The 14,427-nt window shown below is 38.4% G+C and overlaps 1 protein-coding gene across 4 annotated transcripts in view; it reads left to right on the forward strand.

Moving 5' to 3' along the window:
* Window positions 1-343: 343 nt before the first annotated feature.
* ANK3 (ankyrin 3) overlaps window positions 344-14,427 on the forward strand; it is a 322,189-nt gene continuing 308,105 nt past the window's right edge. For 3 of the 4 annotated variants that reach the window (XM_054690067.1, XM_054690068.1, XM_054690070.1), the window contains exon 1: window positions 348-961. In XM_054690067.1, coding sequence (XP_054546042.1) covers window positions 848-961 — 114 coding nt within the window. In that variant the 5' untranslated portion in view covers window positions 348-847. Of the gene's footprint in view, window positions 962-14,427 lie in introns of all 4 variants that reach the window. The other variant, XM_054690069.1, reaches the window with a different exon arrangement.

Genomic DNA, 14,427 nt, shown 5'->3' on the forward strand with positions numbered 1-14,427 from the left:
AGAGGAGAGTCCTGGGGAACTCCTATCAATCGGGCATCTGTTCCATACACCAACATGCTCACTTCTTTCTGTATGATGTGTTGTAATCAGCATGTTGTTTTTAAAAGACAACAGGCCCTTCTGTAGTTCTCTCCCACAAAATGCTTTGAGGCTGATAGTTCACATAAAGGACACACTGTTGAGGGGAGCAATGCATGCATTGTTTCCCCCACAATGCAGGCAGGATCTCCAAAGCAAAATCTAGTGCATTGGGTGAAATCTTATTTTATATATTTTGTCACCATCAGCAGTTGAACTAAAGTAGGAACTGCTCCATTCTATTACGGGTTAAATTATGCTCCGTGCAGATCTAGTGGTGATGTATAAATTGCAGCCCTGTCTTTTTTTCGAAGGATTCTAAAATAGGTTTTCAGAATTAGTGCTGGATTTTTGCTCCTGCATGTGTGGTGACTCTTGATTTTTTCCCTTCAGAGCAGCATCCTATGCAGCATTCCCCCTTCCGAGGAATCACTTAGACACTTCCAGCTGGTGGCAGGGGATACAGCCATAATACAGCTTCCTCTGTCCCAGCTGTCTTTTTTCACTACGGTAAATGCATTACGATGGCTGCACTCTTGTGTAAAGGCTCAGGTAGAGGAAGGTGTAGGATGAAGTCTGGAAACCGTTGTTTGGGTTTTTAAAAGCTTCAGCTTCTCCAGCATCTTTGCATTTTGAATGACTTCCTGCTTCTAGTCAAAGGTTTCTCTCCTGTGATTGGAATGCTGCTGTAAGCCTGATTAAAGGTGCCTGAGGATATCACCTTGTAAAGGAAGCCCTGCGTGCTTGAGAGGATCTATTTCAATGCATTATGGCTCATGCAGCCTCGCAATTAAAGAAAAACAGGGATATAGAAATCAATGTTGAAGACGAGGCTGAGAAAAAAAGGAAACACCGCAAACGGTCCCGGGATCGGAAGAAAAAGGTAGCTATGTCTGCCAGAGCAGAGCTCTTGCCTGGGTTCTTTTTGTTTTAATCTCCTCCTGGCATCTGTTAGAAGCATGAAGGGCTATTTTTACATGCTGCGTGGAGTGTAAATTGGGTGTGGAAATTGGGAACAGATGAAAAGACCCTTTGGTACACCATGGTCATAGGATGGGCAATGCAGGGGACGATTTAGCCTGTGTGGGGGTGATTGCAGTGCTGATGCGGAAGGTGTGCTTTCTCATCCCCTAGGCACGGGTATGTTTCCATGACACAGGAAGGTGCTGCAAGGGAGTTAAAAGTAGTTTCTTCCCTGCCCGATCAAGGTTAAATGGACTGCGGTGACTTAGAGTGCAGGGAGAGGCCAGAGAACCGGCCTTTGTACTTCTCAGAGGTCTGTCGTGTGGAAAAGGAGCTTTTGTGCTAGAACTGTGTCACATGTGTGCATTTCTCAGGCAGATCTGTGACCTTAAAGACGTAGCAGAAAAGTCATTTCCTGCTTTGCTTTTTTTTCTTTTCTTTTGCTTTTTATGCTATAAGGTGCTTTTGGTTCCGTTGTGCAATGGAAATAACTTTCTTTTGTTCAGTAAAGCTAAAACCACAGAGGTTTGTTTTTTCCTCCCGGGCGAGAGAGATGATCCCCAATTCCCATGAAATGGCAGAGACCTGCACTCTTCCACACTGATTGCTTCGTTTCAAAGTATGGGCATTGATCATCCCCTACTGATATTCTAATGCAGGGGGAAACAGGAGATTCTGGGTCAGCAGTGTTTTATTACAGCCTGAGAGTACTTACTGAGTGTTTGGTAATTGTGCCCTTAAATATGACTCTTAGGTACCAACCAAGGAGTGAGGCCCCAAAGTACTTTTCCTCCAGGACAATTAATAGAAATTGACTAAAACTCTGTGATCTGAATACAGAAGTCAGGTCATAAAGCATTGTCCTGTCTCTTTGTGAGAATTCCCCAGGGAAAGATGATCTTAATTTGCTCTGAGCAGTGATGCATGTGCTTTGTAAATGACAGGCAGATTTCATCCACCACATGTACCTCTCTTCAGGAGTGATCGTGAATATTTTTGGTGCCTGTGCCATTTTCTTCAAAGTTACGATCCATAGAAGAAGGCTCTCTGCCTTTTGTTGCATGGCAGACTTTATTGAGAGTGAGTTTGGAGGGCTGCAGTTGTTTTTGCTGCAAGATGTTAAATATAGATAGCTCCCACTTCATTGTTCTTGTAAATAAACTTCTGGAATATAGCTTCACAAAAGTACAAACTTAGGAAATTTTGTGCACGTATATTTCAAAGCCTCACCCAGCGGAGTTGTTATGAAATTGCCACGTTTTGCTATATTCTGGTCTAATTTTATTACATTAGGTTTGTCTGTGGGTAGTTTGCCATGGTTTCCCCTCTCTATACCTCTACCCATCCCACCATGATAAACTGGCTTTAAAGAAGCATAGGGGAGGGAACATAAATTTGTATATAAAGGTATGGGATCATCATTGCAACATATAAGAATGGCTACCTGTACCCGGGTTTCTGTACAGTAGTTTCCGGGTCATGATGACTGGCCCCCAGCCTTTGTGCCTAGGCCCCTGCTTGACCTGGAAGCAAAACAGAGAAAGGGTGAGGCAAAGGGAGTTTCTGGACTTACTGAGCTGAAGCAAATGCTTTGTGGACCAAAATGCTTTGTTATGAGTACAACAGTCTGTCCAACGTAAATCTCTTAGCAACCAGAAAGGAACATGGAGAAATATCAATATCGCTATTGTCAATGTGCAAGCAGATTTAAATGTTTTTTGTTCTCAGAACACTCAGACAGTAGATCCAAAATGACTCGTGGATAACACTTTCATTGCTTATGTACTTGTTAGTTCATCACACTGTACATGTAAATGCCCTACAAAGGTACATGTGTTACTGGCGATCTAATACTCATGGTCAACTGATTTCATGGTCTACTTTCAATGTGCAAAGTGAGGATTTAATTAATTTGAAGACACACTCTAGAATATTTTCAGTGGTATAGCATATATAATGCATTCTCTACAAAGTAAATTGTTTCAACTTTCTCGTTCCTACCTTTTTCTAAGAATCTAAGGTGTATAGGGTACTTTAAATTTTAAACCCCATGACAGTTGGAAGAGCTGCTTTAAATATTTTGTGGGTTATTGTGGGGATAGTTGCTCTTGCTTACATGCAGAAATAGCCTCTAGGATCTTTTAATTATATAAAAGTAATATGAGTACTTTAATAAAATACAAAAGCATAGGTAAAACTTAGAGTATCTAATTTATGAAATAAGGAATTTGGTTCTTGGCACCCCTACAATTTAGATATGAACAAGTCCAAGGTGGGTCTTTCTTGATTGTATACATATGACACAGCATCATACAGTATGGGATATTACTAAATATTATAATTAAATCACACTGTATATATAATTAACACTGGATTCTATTTCAGCAGATTTTTAGAAAACCCAGTGAGTCACACATTTGGCCTTTTAACCATATTGAAAGGTGAATAAGTGATTATCAGTTTAAAAAAAGTAGGGACTATCTAAGAATTTATAATTAGATTTTATAGACATACGTTACTCTTGATAGCAACTTAAAAAATGCCAAGGTGAAAAAAATCTTCCAAGTTGTTTAAAGGAAATACATCTGGGTGAATGAGGCTTTAATCTCTTTACCACCATCTTTTCTGTTTGAAGCAGAAAAAAAAAAAAAGTAAGTTTTAATGAGTATGTCATAAAATGTATTTTGCTAATACACTTATGAATCTGCCTTACACACACCTTCCCTTTGCTCTTCCCTGACACATTTGTACCCTTTAGTCTCCTTGTGTCCTGTTGGGCTGCTTAGCTTGGGAGGTGTGCCAAGGTGGCAGAGTGCCTTTGGGCAGGTTAATATTGGATCCATATCCTCACGAAGCTGCTTTCAGAGAGGAACTCTTTATATCCCCTGCACCCAGCGGGATCCCTAGCCCACAGATGAAGGTCACTATCTGGCCCAGTGTTGCATGAGCCCTGCACCCTCTTGTTTCCACTGGCTTTTTAGATCCCTTTTTTTTGGATCACTGGCTTTTAAAACACATTTTCAGTCGTGAGGGATATTAGGAGAATTGACCGTAATGTCTGCAGTATTTTTAATGCATGCATAGGTACTTGTATATATTTACTACATTCTGTCAAGGACCCAAAAAACTTTGAGGTGACCTAAGGAATTTTATACTGAAAAAGGAAATATTTATGCAGTTGCCCCTCTTTATAGATGTGAATGATACAATGGGATATACTGAAATGACGTGTTTATTCTATGGTTAATTTCCTTACTGAGCACTGATATCAGATTCATACACTAGTCAGTGGCAGAGCAGGAATTGCTTCTTTTTTGCATTCATGCATTCATTAGCAAACATTTATTCAGTGATTTCTGTGGATCAATATGGACACAAAACTAAACAAAGCTTAGTGGCAACAGTACAGTAACTGTCTACGAAGGGAGGAGAAAGATAAGAGCACCATAAATCTCCCAACATGAAGTGTGTAAAGGGAGTCACCAGGTGCCCAGAGGAAGACCCTCTAATTCAACTCGAAGGTTCTCAGCAAAGCTGAGCATTGCCGAAAGATCAAGACTAGCAGATCCCATGCTCAGGATCCCATGGCCACTGTGATCGAAGTCAGAGGGTACTTTGGGGTGTGTGGTAAACAAACACCGTTTTGAATGCCTATCAAGGGTAGGGGGGCATAAGTGTATGACAGAAGAAATGGCTGGAAAAATAGCAAGGGTCAGATAATGAAGAACTTTGTAAGTCACCTTACAGGGTTTAGAAATTCTCCTGCTAGAGGAGAGAGGGACTTGAGCAGATGTTAGGGTGGTGTGTAGAGGAGGGTAACTAAATAGCTTTATGATTTAAAACCATACTGAGGCATCGGTGTTGTAGACAACTGTTGGGTGAACTGTTAGAAAGTATTGAAGGGGATCCAGGCACAGGGGAGGCTGAGGGTCTGAACCAGGGTGGAGACTGCAAGTAGAGAGGAGGTGTTACATAGAACAGATATTTAGGGGGAGATTCAATAGAACTTGGCAATGGATTGTACGTAGGATGTGAGAGGGAGAGATCAGATTCTAGGGTAACTGCCAAGTTCCTGGCTTGAAGAGGAAGACAACTATATTTCCTGGATTCATGTCTTTCCTTGGAGGACATATATTGACCATTATAGTGCATGAAGTTACAGTTTTTACTTACTTTATAGGTGGAGGCTCATTTAATCCTCACAACAACCGCACACAAAAAGTATGTTTTATTATTCCCTTTTACAGATGAGGAAATAGAGGCCTTTAAGTTGTGCAGATTTCCCTGGCTCATCCTTGGAAATGAGCTTGTGCCACCTAACTCTCTCACTTGTGCTCTTTACTGCACTATACAGCATGTGTGGTTAATATCGTCGCAGCTATACATCAAAGCAGGCTTGATTCACAGAGTCTTTGAAATGATAAACTATTTCTTCGACAGCTGGGATTTTAAGTACCAGGTTTATGTCTCAGAGTAACCTGGCATTGCAGTATGTCTATTTTTATTTCCCTCTGCAAAAAATTTTAATGTTTTGCATTTAGGACTACTATTTTTTAATTTTTGTAGAGTAAAATGAAAATTTTCCAGCACCAGAACTTCAATTCCTGAAAGATCTGTTACTGTCATGACGACACAGCACTGTGTGTGGTGCTTGCTGTATACCCTGCAGGGTGCAGTGATCCGTGAATTATTCAGTCTTTTCTTACAGCTTCTCTCTGAGGCTGGTAGTATTTTCATAGCTGAAATCAAGACTTAGAATAAATATGGTCTCTGGGGTCTTATCACTAGTAAGGGGTGGATCTAACCTTAACCTTGGACCAGAGGACTTTGGAATCTACATTTAATCACTGAGTTTGTTGTAACGAAACCTTAAAAAGTCTTTTCTAAGGTTAAAGCAACTTAAGGGTTTGAGAACAGATTTCAATGATGTGAACTCTTGAGGGTTATCACTGATTATGGAAGCTTGGTGCTTCCTGACACTTTATTGACTTTCTATGCTTAGTTACCTGGGTACCTATGGTACCCATGGTATACGATGCCAGGCTGCATTATGATGCCAGGATTTTTTTTACTGCAGCAGCTGAGCATTCAGGGGAAGAGTGTCTGAACCCTTACTAGATAAAGGTAATCTACTCTGTTTCCTGCTCTGCTGAGTAGAAAGACTCCAGATCTCCAGGGAGCCTGGTTCTCTATCAACTTACTTGATATTCTGCACTGTAATTAAGTGTTTACATGTGCGTCTCACCCAGGAGACGATGTGCTCCTTGAGGGCAAAGGTGGTATCATAATCACCTACAACACACAGACTGGGCTTTGCAAGGGAGGAAGGTAGGTGTGTGGATGGATAGTCAGAAGGATGAAGGAGAGGAAGGTGCATGAGACGGAGTTCAATGCTGGCACTATCAGCTGATGCGACCTTGGGGTAGTTACGTAACCTCTTAGTGCCTCTGTCTCTTCACCTGCAAAATAAATGTAATAATAGTATATATTTGGCCATAGGGTTGTAGTAAGATTTCAGAGAGTTAATATTAGAACTTGTTCAATATAAAGTAAGAGCCATAGAATGTTAGCTGTTGGCTATTGTTGATGTTAAGAATGAGCAAATAGTAAATTTACCTGCATCTAGTTTTTTTTAATCAAAATATATGGTGTGCTTACCATGCCTGTCACTGTGCTGGGAACTAGTAATAATGAAGTAATATGCTAGTAAAATGAAGAATGGGACCAGTGAGTTATCTACCAACTTTATTTAGATTTTGCTTGAACTATGCTAAAAGGTTGGAGTAAAAGACTGAAAAATAAGTGAATATTTTTGGTGGACTTTATGTGTGGGGTGCTTTCTGCATTCCTCATTTATTTTGAATGTATGTCAACACTCTGCCATTAGTATTATCCAGAGGTATTAGCGAAAGCCTAGGCTTTTTGTGCAACTCATCTCTGATCAAAGAAATAGTCATCTTGAAATCAAGGCCTTTGAGGTTTTAAAGTGCCCTGCTTGGGCCTTTGGGACCTCTGCAGGTGAGATTTCTTAACAGAGCTTCTTACTAATAGGCATCTAAGAGGAATTACCAATGTCAAGAGATGAATTAAACTAGTTTGGGAATGTTGAAAGTAGTAATTGAAATTTTTATAGATTACTTAAGTGTAACTACAAAATCTAAATATTGTATACACCATTATACTTAGGTTATCATACTCTACATGTGAACTAATGTTGAAGAGAAAGCCAATCACTGAAAAAAAATCATTGATTTTTAAAATAAATCTTATAAAAATCTGTTCATTGATGTATAGGTTAGCTATTACAGGGCAATGTCTAAATACAATGTTAATCTGACAGTTACATAACCTGAATTTTATTCTAAAAAGATATTTGTAAATAAAGGTAACATTTGAAAATAGTCTGCTATAGTTTTACCCAAATTGATGTTTCTAATTTTTATAAATTCAAAATAAAAGAGGTGAAAGCAAAAAAAAAAATGGAAATCAAGCTTATATCTTGTATATATAGTTCAAAATTTTCTGACACTTCTCCTATTCCCTCTAGATTACCCTGTCATAGACCAAAAGCTGCATTTTGAATACAGTAGTCTATTATTGTCAGATACAGAAACTGCTTATAAAATGTGTAGATTTCAGTCCAGAATTGATTCCAGTAAATTATTTCTCATTAATAGGTGACCTTCTACTAATTAAGATCTTATCAGTTCAAATTGAATTTAAATGAATCCCACTGAAGTAGGTAGGAGAGAGACTAATGTTCATATCTGCCAGCTTGCCTTTTGCAGAACAAAGGTCACCTGGTACCGTCTCCATCTGAGAAAGATATACAGATGCATGGAGAAGAAAGGGAAGAGGGAAGTAGGCCAGAGAGGGTTGGAAGGAATTCCAAGATTTCCCAAGTTTTCTATTGGAAGCCATTGACAATAAAACACTTGTAATGAACGTATGGGTGCCCTAAAAACCTGTGAATTTAACAAGATACGCACTATAGTATTTTATCCTATTAAAATATAATCCTTTAAGAATTGAAGGAGTTAGGAAGCCATGTTAAATTTGGTTTAGTAAAGATTTAAAAATATTAATAAGGCGGGCAAGCAATAAGGAGAAAGATGCAGGTAAGGGACTAGTAGAATGGGTTTTGGGGGCTAGAGGTGATCTCACATCACAACTGCTCATGATTGGCCTTGTAGCCTTGAACTACATTTCTTTGGGTATCAGTTTCCTTACTGGTTAAAAGGGAATTTTAATCCTCTGCTTACATACATACTGTCAGGAGTAGAAATACTATAGAGGCATTTTGCCAGGTTCCTGGCAGAAATGGAGTTCTTAGCAAAGGTTTCCAACTTCCCCTCCCTATAATATGGGCTCTCAAATGTAATTGAGTGATTAGCCAAGAAGGAGGTGGAGGAACTGAAAAAGCAAGGATCTTTTTTAAGAACTTATATACTGTGTAAGCATTCAGAAAATTATTTGATGAATGAAATTTTACCAATAAATGGGCATCTTCAGCCAATTATTGGAGTCCTGCAATTCAGCTCTTTGCAAACTTTTCCACAGCCCTCAGGGAATTAAATCTGTCACTTTGAGAAATACTCCCACAGATTCATATGTTAAATACATTTTCCATTCATTAACACTATTATTAATTAGCATCTCTTGATAGTTAAATGATAGTCTAGGTAGATATTAAAGAAACCTGAAGAACTATATGCACAGATAGAAGTATCAAATGATACTTTTAACAACTGAATTTTCTTTTGCAGATTTGCATAAGCATTGAAATATTTATAGGGGATAATGTACTTACTGGGGCTGGATAAAACAATCTTCACTGTATAATTTATATATTATAAATATTGAAAAGAAACAATGTTACCTGTATAATGTCTAAGAATATATTTAATTCATTGCTTGCCCATTTATTATTCCCTCTTGGTAGCATGGCCATGAAAGTTTTGTTACAACTTTATGCTAGTTGGGGGCAGAGGGAAGAGTGTTATTCTGGCCAACATAATTATCACTTTTCATACCTGATTTTAGAAACCAAAGTGACCTGTTGGGTATCTTCAGTTTTAAACACATTGCTGTCTCCGTACTTCCTTTGATTGCCACTTGGCAAGGGCCTTTACAGTTTTAAATCAACCAAACTGCCACTTAGAATGATCATTGTGTTGATATACCCCCATTCACTTGAATCCAAAAAGAAAAACTGCATCTGAAACCTGGACATCCCTCCTGAGACATTTTTACTATGACTTCTGTGTGATTTCTCTTTTCTAAAGACAGTAGTGTGAGTTGCCCAGCAGCAAAAGTAGGTGGTACAGAATTTACCCTTTCTTTCATTTATTGAATTACAATTCATTGAGAAAACTACAGTGGTCGGGTGCTCTGTTGAGGTGTTTAATTAGATTATTACAGTGAATCCACATGCATGGGTATTGTATCCCAATTCTCTAGATTATGGAAATCATACTCTTAAAGTCCCAAGGTCACATAATAAGGGATTACCCTAATTATGTGGGTCTGCCCCAGCTCTGTTCTTATTCCAACACTCCTCACCTCTCAGTCCCTACCAAATACAGATCGCCTCCAAATCACCACTGAGAGGGCCATTTTCACAGACTCCTGGGCTGCATGAAATTAATCTTTCCTGTACCATGGAATGCCTTGCTAGGGTTTCTGCCCCCAGAAAATCCCTAATAGAATCCTTATGATTGGTCTCCCTTCAAATGAAAAGTGATAATAGGGCATTGAGGGTGATAATATTGAAAGTAATAAAAATAATTACTCAAAATCATCTTTACTCCAAACATGTACTATAAATATATCCTATTGGAACAAGGTCATAGTCCTATTATAAAATAATGTAAAATAAAGTAATGTAAAATTCCAAAAATTTTGTGCTTTGGAAGGTAGGTGTTGAAATCATTTTGTGTTAATTGATTGATTTGTTGTTGTTTTAATGAGTATATTCCCACCTGCCCATGTCCCCCATTTCATGTTTCTCATTTTTTGGAGAAAACTCTGAAAGAAGCTGACTGTAAATACTAAGCACTCTAAAACAGATTAAATTTCCGAGACTACATTAGAAACTTAGATTTAATTTGTGGAATGGTAACAAACCAGCACTACCATCAGAAAGCTACTTTAAACAGATAACATGGAGGAAATGTCAGAATTGAGTCACCATAGGCTTGGTAGATTCTTTTGTCATCATCAAGAAAGAAAAGCTCTCTTAGACCTTACGAAGATATATTCTTTTTCCTCCCTTCCTAGAGATTAAAAAATGAGTTAAAAGTTTTATTGGGGGAGGAGAGTTGACAAAAAATAAGTTCTCAAAAAATTGTTATTCAAAGTAGGTGTTTTTAGTCTTTGCTAGCAATAGCAATGAATCAATAGGAAAAAACTAGGTTCCATTTACTATAGAATAAATGATAGGTGCCAAAGACTGTTATCTAACCCAATATTGAAATGAACCCTCTGCATTATATGGCTTTCGTCCCATTTTGCAGATAAGGACATAGAGGTTTAGAAATTGGATTTAGGGGCCTCCCCAGTGGCGCAGCGGTTGAGCGCTGGGTTGCGAAGCTGCCCACAGTCTCTGCGGCTCTGGTTCCATCCCCTGCTGCTCCCCGGCCACGGGAGGAGGGTCCCACTTGAGGAGGGTCCCACATGGCGCGCAGACCTCTCCTGCCGCCCGCTGCTCCCCTCAGCAGTGTACTTCGGTCCTTCTGCCTGCTCTGCTCCCCGCTCTGGCTCTGGTGAATTCTCTCACCCTCCCGCGCTTCTGACTGTACCCAGTGCTTGTATAAACAAAACAAACAAACAAATAAATAAATAAATAAAAACATGCCTCTATTTTTTTTAAAAAAAATGGAAATTGGATTTATCAGTAAAATTGATCAAAGAGCAGATGCAGTTTGAATTCATGACTGTTAGACTCAGCTCTGCCCCCTTCCCCCACCATTTCACTCTTCTGCTTACAGATAATTCTTATAATAATTCATATGATTCTTACATCTGGAGAAGGCATTCACTTTTATTTTTCATTTGTCACTTTCCAATCTATTTTTAAATCATTTTGATGCCTCTTCATTACCAGTGTTGTTGTTCATTTGTTTTGTGTGATAAGTACTATTTAAAAATAATGGTGTATGACTTAAGTTCTGTTTTCATCTTCAAATATTATATGGGAAAGTTAATTATTATTGCAAAGCACAGAGCAATTTTGAATCAGGTACAAAAAGATCATAATTGACGTTGGCACTGTGGATTTACTACAGTCTAGAGAAGCAACATTTTTCAAAGCTAATGTCCTATACTGTGCATTTTGATTTCTGTAAGTCTGTCAGTGATCAGTCTCACAATTCCAGGCCAAATTTCACATGGCTGTTTTGGGTCGAAGGACATGGGACAGAGATGCTGGAAGTTTTAGAAGTCACTGATTTCCCATACTGTCCACTGCTCCCTTCCTCTTTTGTAAGAACCTCCTTTCCCTCTGTGTGGGGCTTGAATGTTGCAACCTGATTCAATAGCATAATGAGTCTATTTACTTAGCTTTGTCAACACTCATAATGCGTTTGCCTGCCCTTAACAGGAAGATAACCATATTGATGTTTAAAAATGCTGAATGCAATTAATTTCTTTCCTTTGAAGAATGCCCTTGTTAATGATTCCTGCTTAACTATACCTCTTCAGCTGGAGTTGTTCTTTGCCACTTAAAAAGACATGGTTTTGTTAGGCACATTTCTCCCAACCATGTTTATTTCAAAAGAATGGATATGTTAATACTGGTAATTTGCACATATGAAATTCATACATTAATTCATACATGCACTTGTCTTCATTAGTGTAGAATTAGTGATCCTGATAATCTTCCTCAATTTCAGTCTACGGTTTCTTTCAAAACATTTTGGTTGTGCCTCATCTTAGTTGAAAATGGATCTTGGAGGTTTACCATGCATATATTTAGAATATATATATTCTTTTCCTTGTTGATTCTTTTGTGACCTGGCCAGTGTGAGCCCTGATCTTGATTTTCCACAGACCTGCAGCACAGCTAAGGCAACCTGGCTTTCTCTTGCTCCACTGTGTGTGGGCCCAGATCCTGCTCTTTCTCCTAGCTCTCCAAGGAAGTGTCTTCACTGGTGGTTGTAATTTGATTTTATATAATGTGTTTTAGTGGTTTGTCCCTGAAATAAGATTAAAATAATTATACAGCCATCCATACGGCATCTGATCAGTGTTATCTCTTGATTTGCTTTCTGGTGGATTAGATAGGATTTCATTTGCAGTGTCAGGAAGGGAGAGCATTCTCAGGTACATCTGGCATTCTCATCTCTGACCTGCTTTCCTAGAGCTTTATTTCAGCTTGAGTGGAATCTAAATTATTAATATGATCTGTGCTAGGCCTGATCATAGAGCTTAATCTACCTTTTTTTTTTTTTTAAAGTGCTGCTGGGATCTTTGGAAATAATAGGAAAATTGATTTTTTGGAGGTTCTGTAGAATGAACAAAGGGGCCAGTGCATGAGCTGTGGTATCATGTACGTTTGGTTCATGGTCTCCTCATTGTCGCTTCTCTGTGTTCTCCAGTCTGTTACTTAACCTCTGTGAGCCTCTGTGCCTTCATCCATAATAACACCTTTTTGCAAAGAGATGTTATGAAGACTAAATGAAATTAAATATGAGGTGTCCAGTGCAATGCAATGATTCAACAACCATTAATCGCCCCCCACTCCTTTCCTCTTTCCCTCATTCACTTGCTTTTTTTTTTAATTTAAATTTTATTTTTATATTCCCCATACAATTACAACCCCCTTATTTTGGCCCCAATCCCTCCTTTCCCTGCCCCCCACCCCCCCATAGAGTGTCTCTGGTTCATAGTTGTTTGTTGATTTTGATATTTCTTTCCTATAGTTATTCTTTTTTCCTGGTCCCTTATTTAAGTTTTCTAGATTCCTGCTATGAGTGAGACCATCCGGTATTTTTCTTTTTCTTTCTGGCTTATTTCACTGAGCATGATCCCTTTCAGCTCCATCCATGTTGCTGCAAATTGCATGTGTTTATCTTTTTTGAATGCTAAGTAATATTCCATGGTGTACATATTAAAAAAAACTAGCAACAACAAATGTTGGTGAGGTTGTGGAGAAAAAGGAACTCTCCTGCACTGTTGGTGGGAGTGCAAACTGGTCCAACCACTATGGAGAGCTGTGTGGAGATTTCTTGACCCTCATACACTTGGAAGAAATTCATTTGTTTGCTAAGAGTGTTTAGTGAAGGTTTTCAGTTAAAAAGAGGGAAAATATATTTGCTGAAATTGTGAGCAGGAGTAAAAATAAGTTTAAAAATTCTATGTATGTGTGTATGCATAGAGAAAACATGATATGGTAATTACATATATGTGTGTGAATATATTTATATTTTTCTATGTGTGTTCATTCCACATAGAACAGTTAAAACTAAAGCCAAATTTCTATTAATTTTTATTAGGAAGAAATGTGGTTAATGGAACATGTTATATATGGTGTGGGTGTAGGCACACTTGGGTCCCTAGAGATCACTCAGTGCAGCTCTAGCTTCATCCACAACAGGTCCCACCTCCAATTCTGGTGTCTATTCAGCTTGGTAGATTTTCTGGCAGTTTCTTTACTCCCAGGGTAAAAAGGACCTGGAGAAACTAGTCAGCCAAAGTTCAGTTTCAGTGACTCTTCTTAAGAGTGCATTGGAGCTGCTGCATGATATGTGTTCCCACTGACCATTAAAGAGATATGGGCAAACCATGAAAAGATAGACTTTCTTGCTAAATATTATTATCCTATTAAAGAAGATTTCTTTCAGAACTTTTAATAGTATTTAATACTTCTTGTGCAACATTTGTTCCTTGCTTGATTAATTACAATCTAGAGCATTCTGAGTTTCTTGCCTTATTTTTTCTCAGTGTATACGTCCCTGATATGCACTGTAGACCCAATGTCCATTGTAGACACAGCAAGGCCAAAAGATCTTCCAGAAAAAGCATTTACTGCTGCCATTTTGAAAGGTGTTTTTCCATATTTTTGTATGCATGTTTTATACTTAGTTTCTTCTTTTCTCTTCTTTTCCTTTCTTCTTGAATTAATGGAGATGAGATAATTGTGGAACCTCATTTTGTAAGCTCATTTTTCTCATTGTACAATATGACATGAATGTAGAACCATGTCAATTTATAATTCTATAATTTTTTTAAAGCATTCCCATTCTTTTCTTAAAAAAAAAAATATTTATTTATACAAGCACTGGGTACAGTCAGAAACGCGGGAGGGTGAGAGAATTCACCAGAGCCAGAGCAGGGAGCAGAACAGGCAGAAGGACCAAAGTACACTGCTGAGGGGAGCAGCAGGAG

The sequence above is a fragment of the Talpa occidentalis genome, unplaced genomic scaffold (assembly GCF_014898055.3).
Source record: "Talpa occidentalis isolate TD23 unplaced genomic scaffold, MPIMG_talOcc4v2.1 talOcc4.8, whole genome shotgun sequence".
NCBI classification, from domain to species: domain Eukaryota; kingdom Metazoa; phylum Chordata; class Mammalia; order Eulipotyphla; family Talpidae; genus Talpa; species Talpa occidentalis.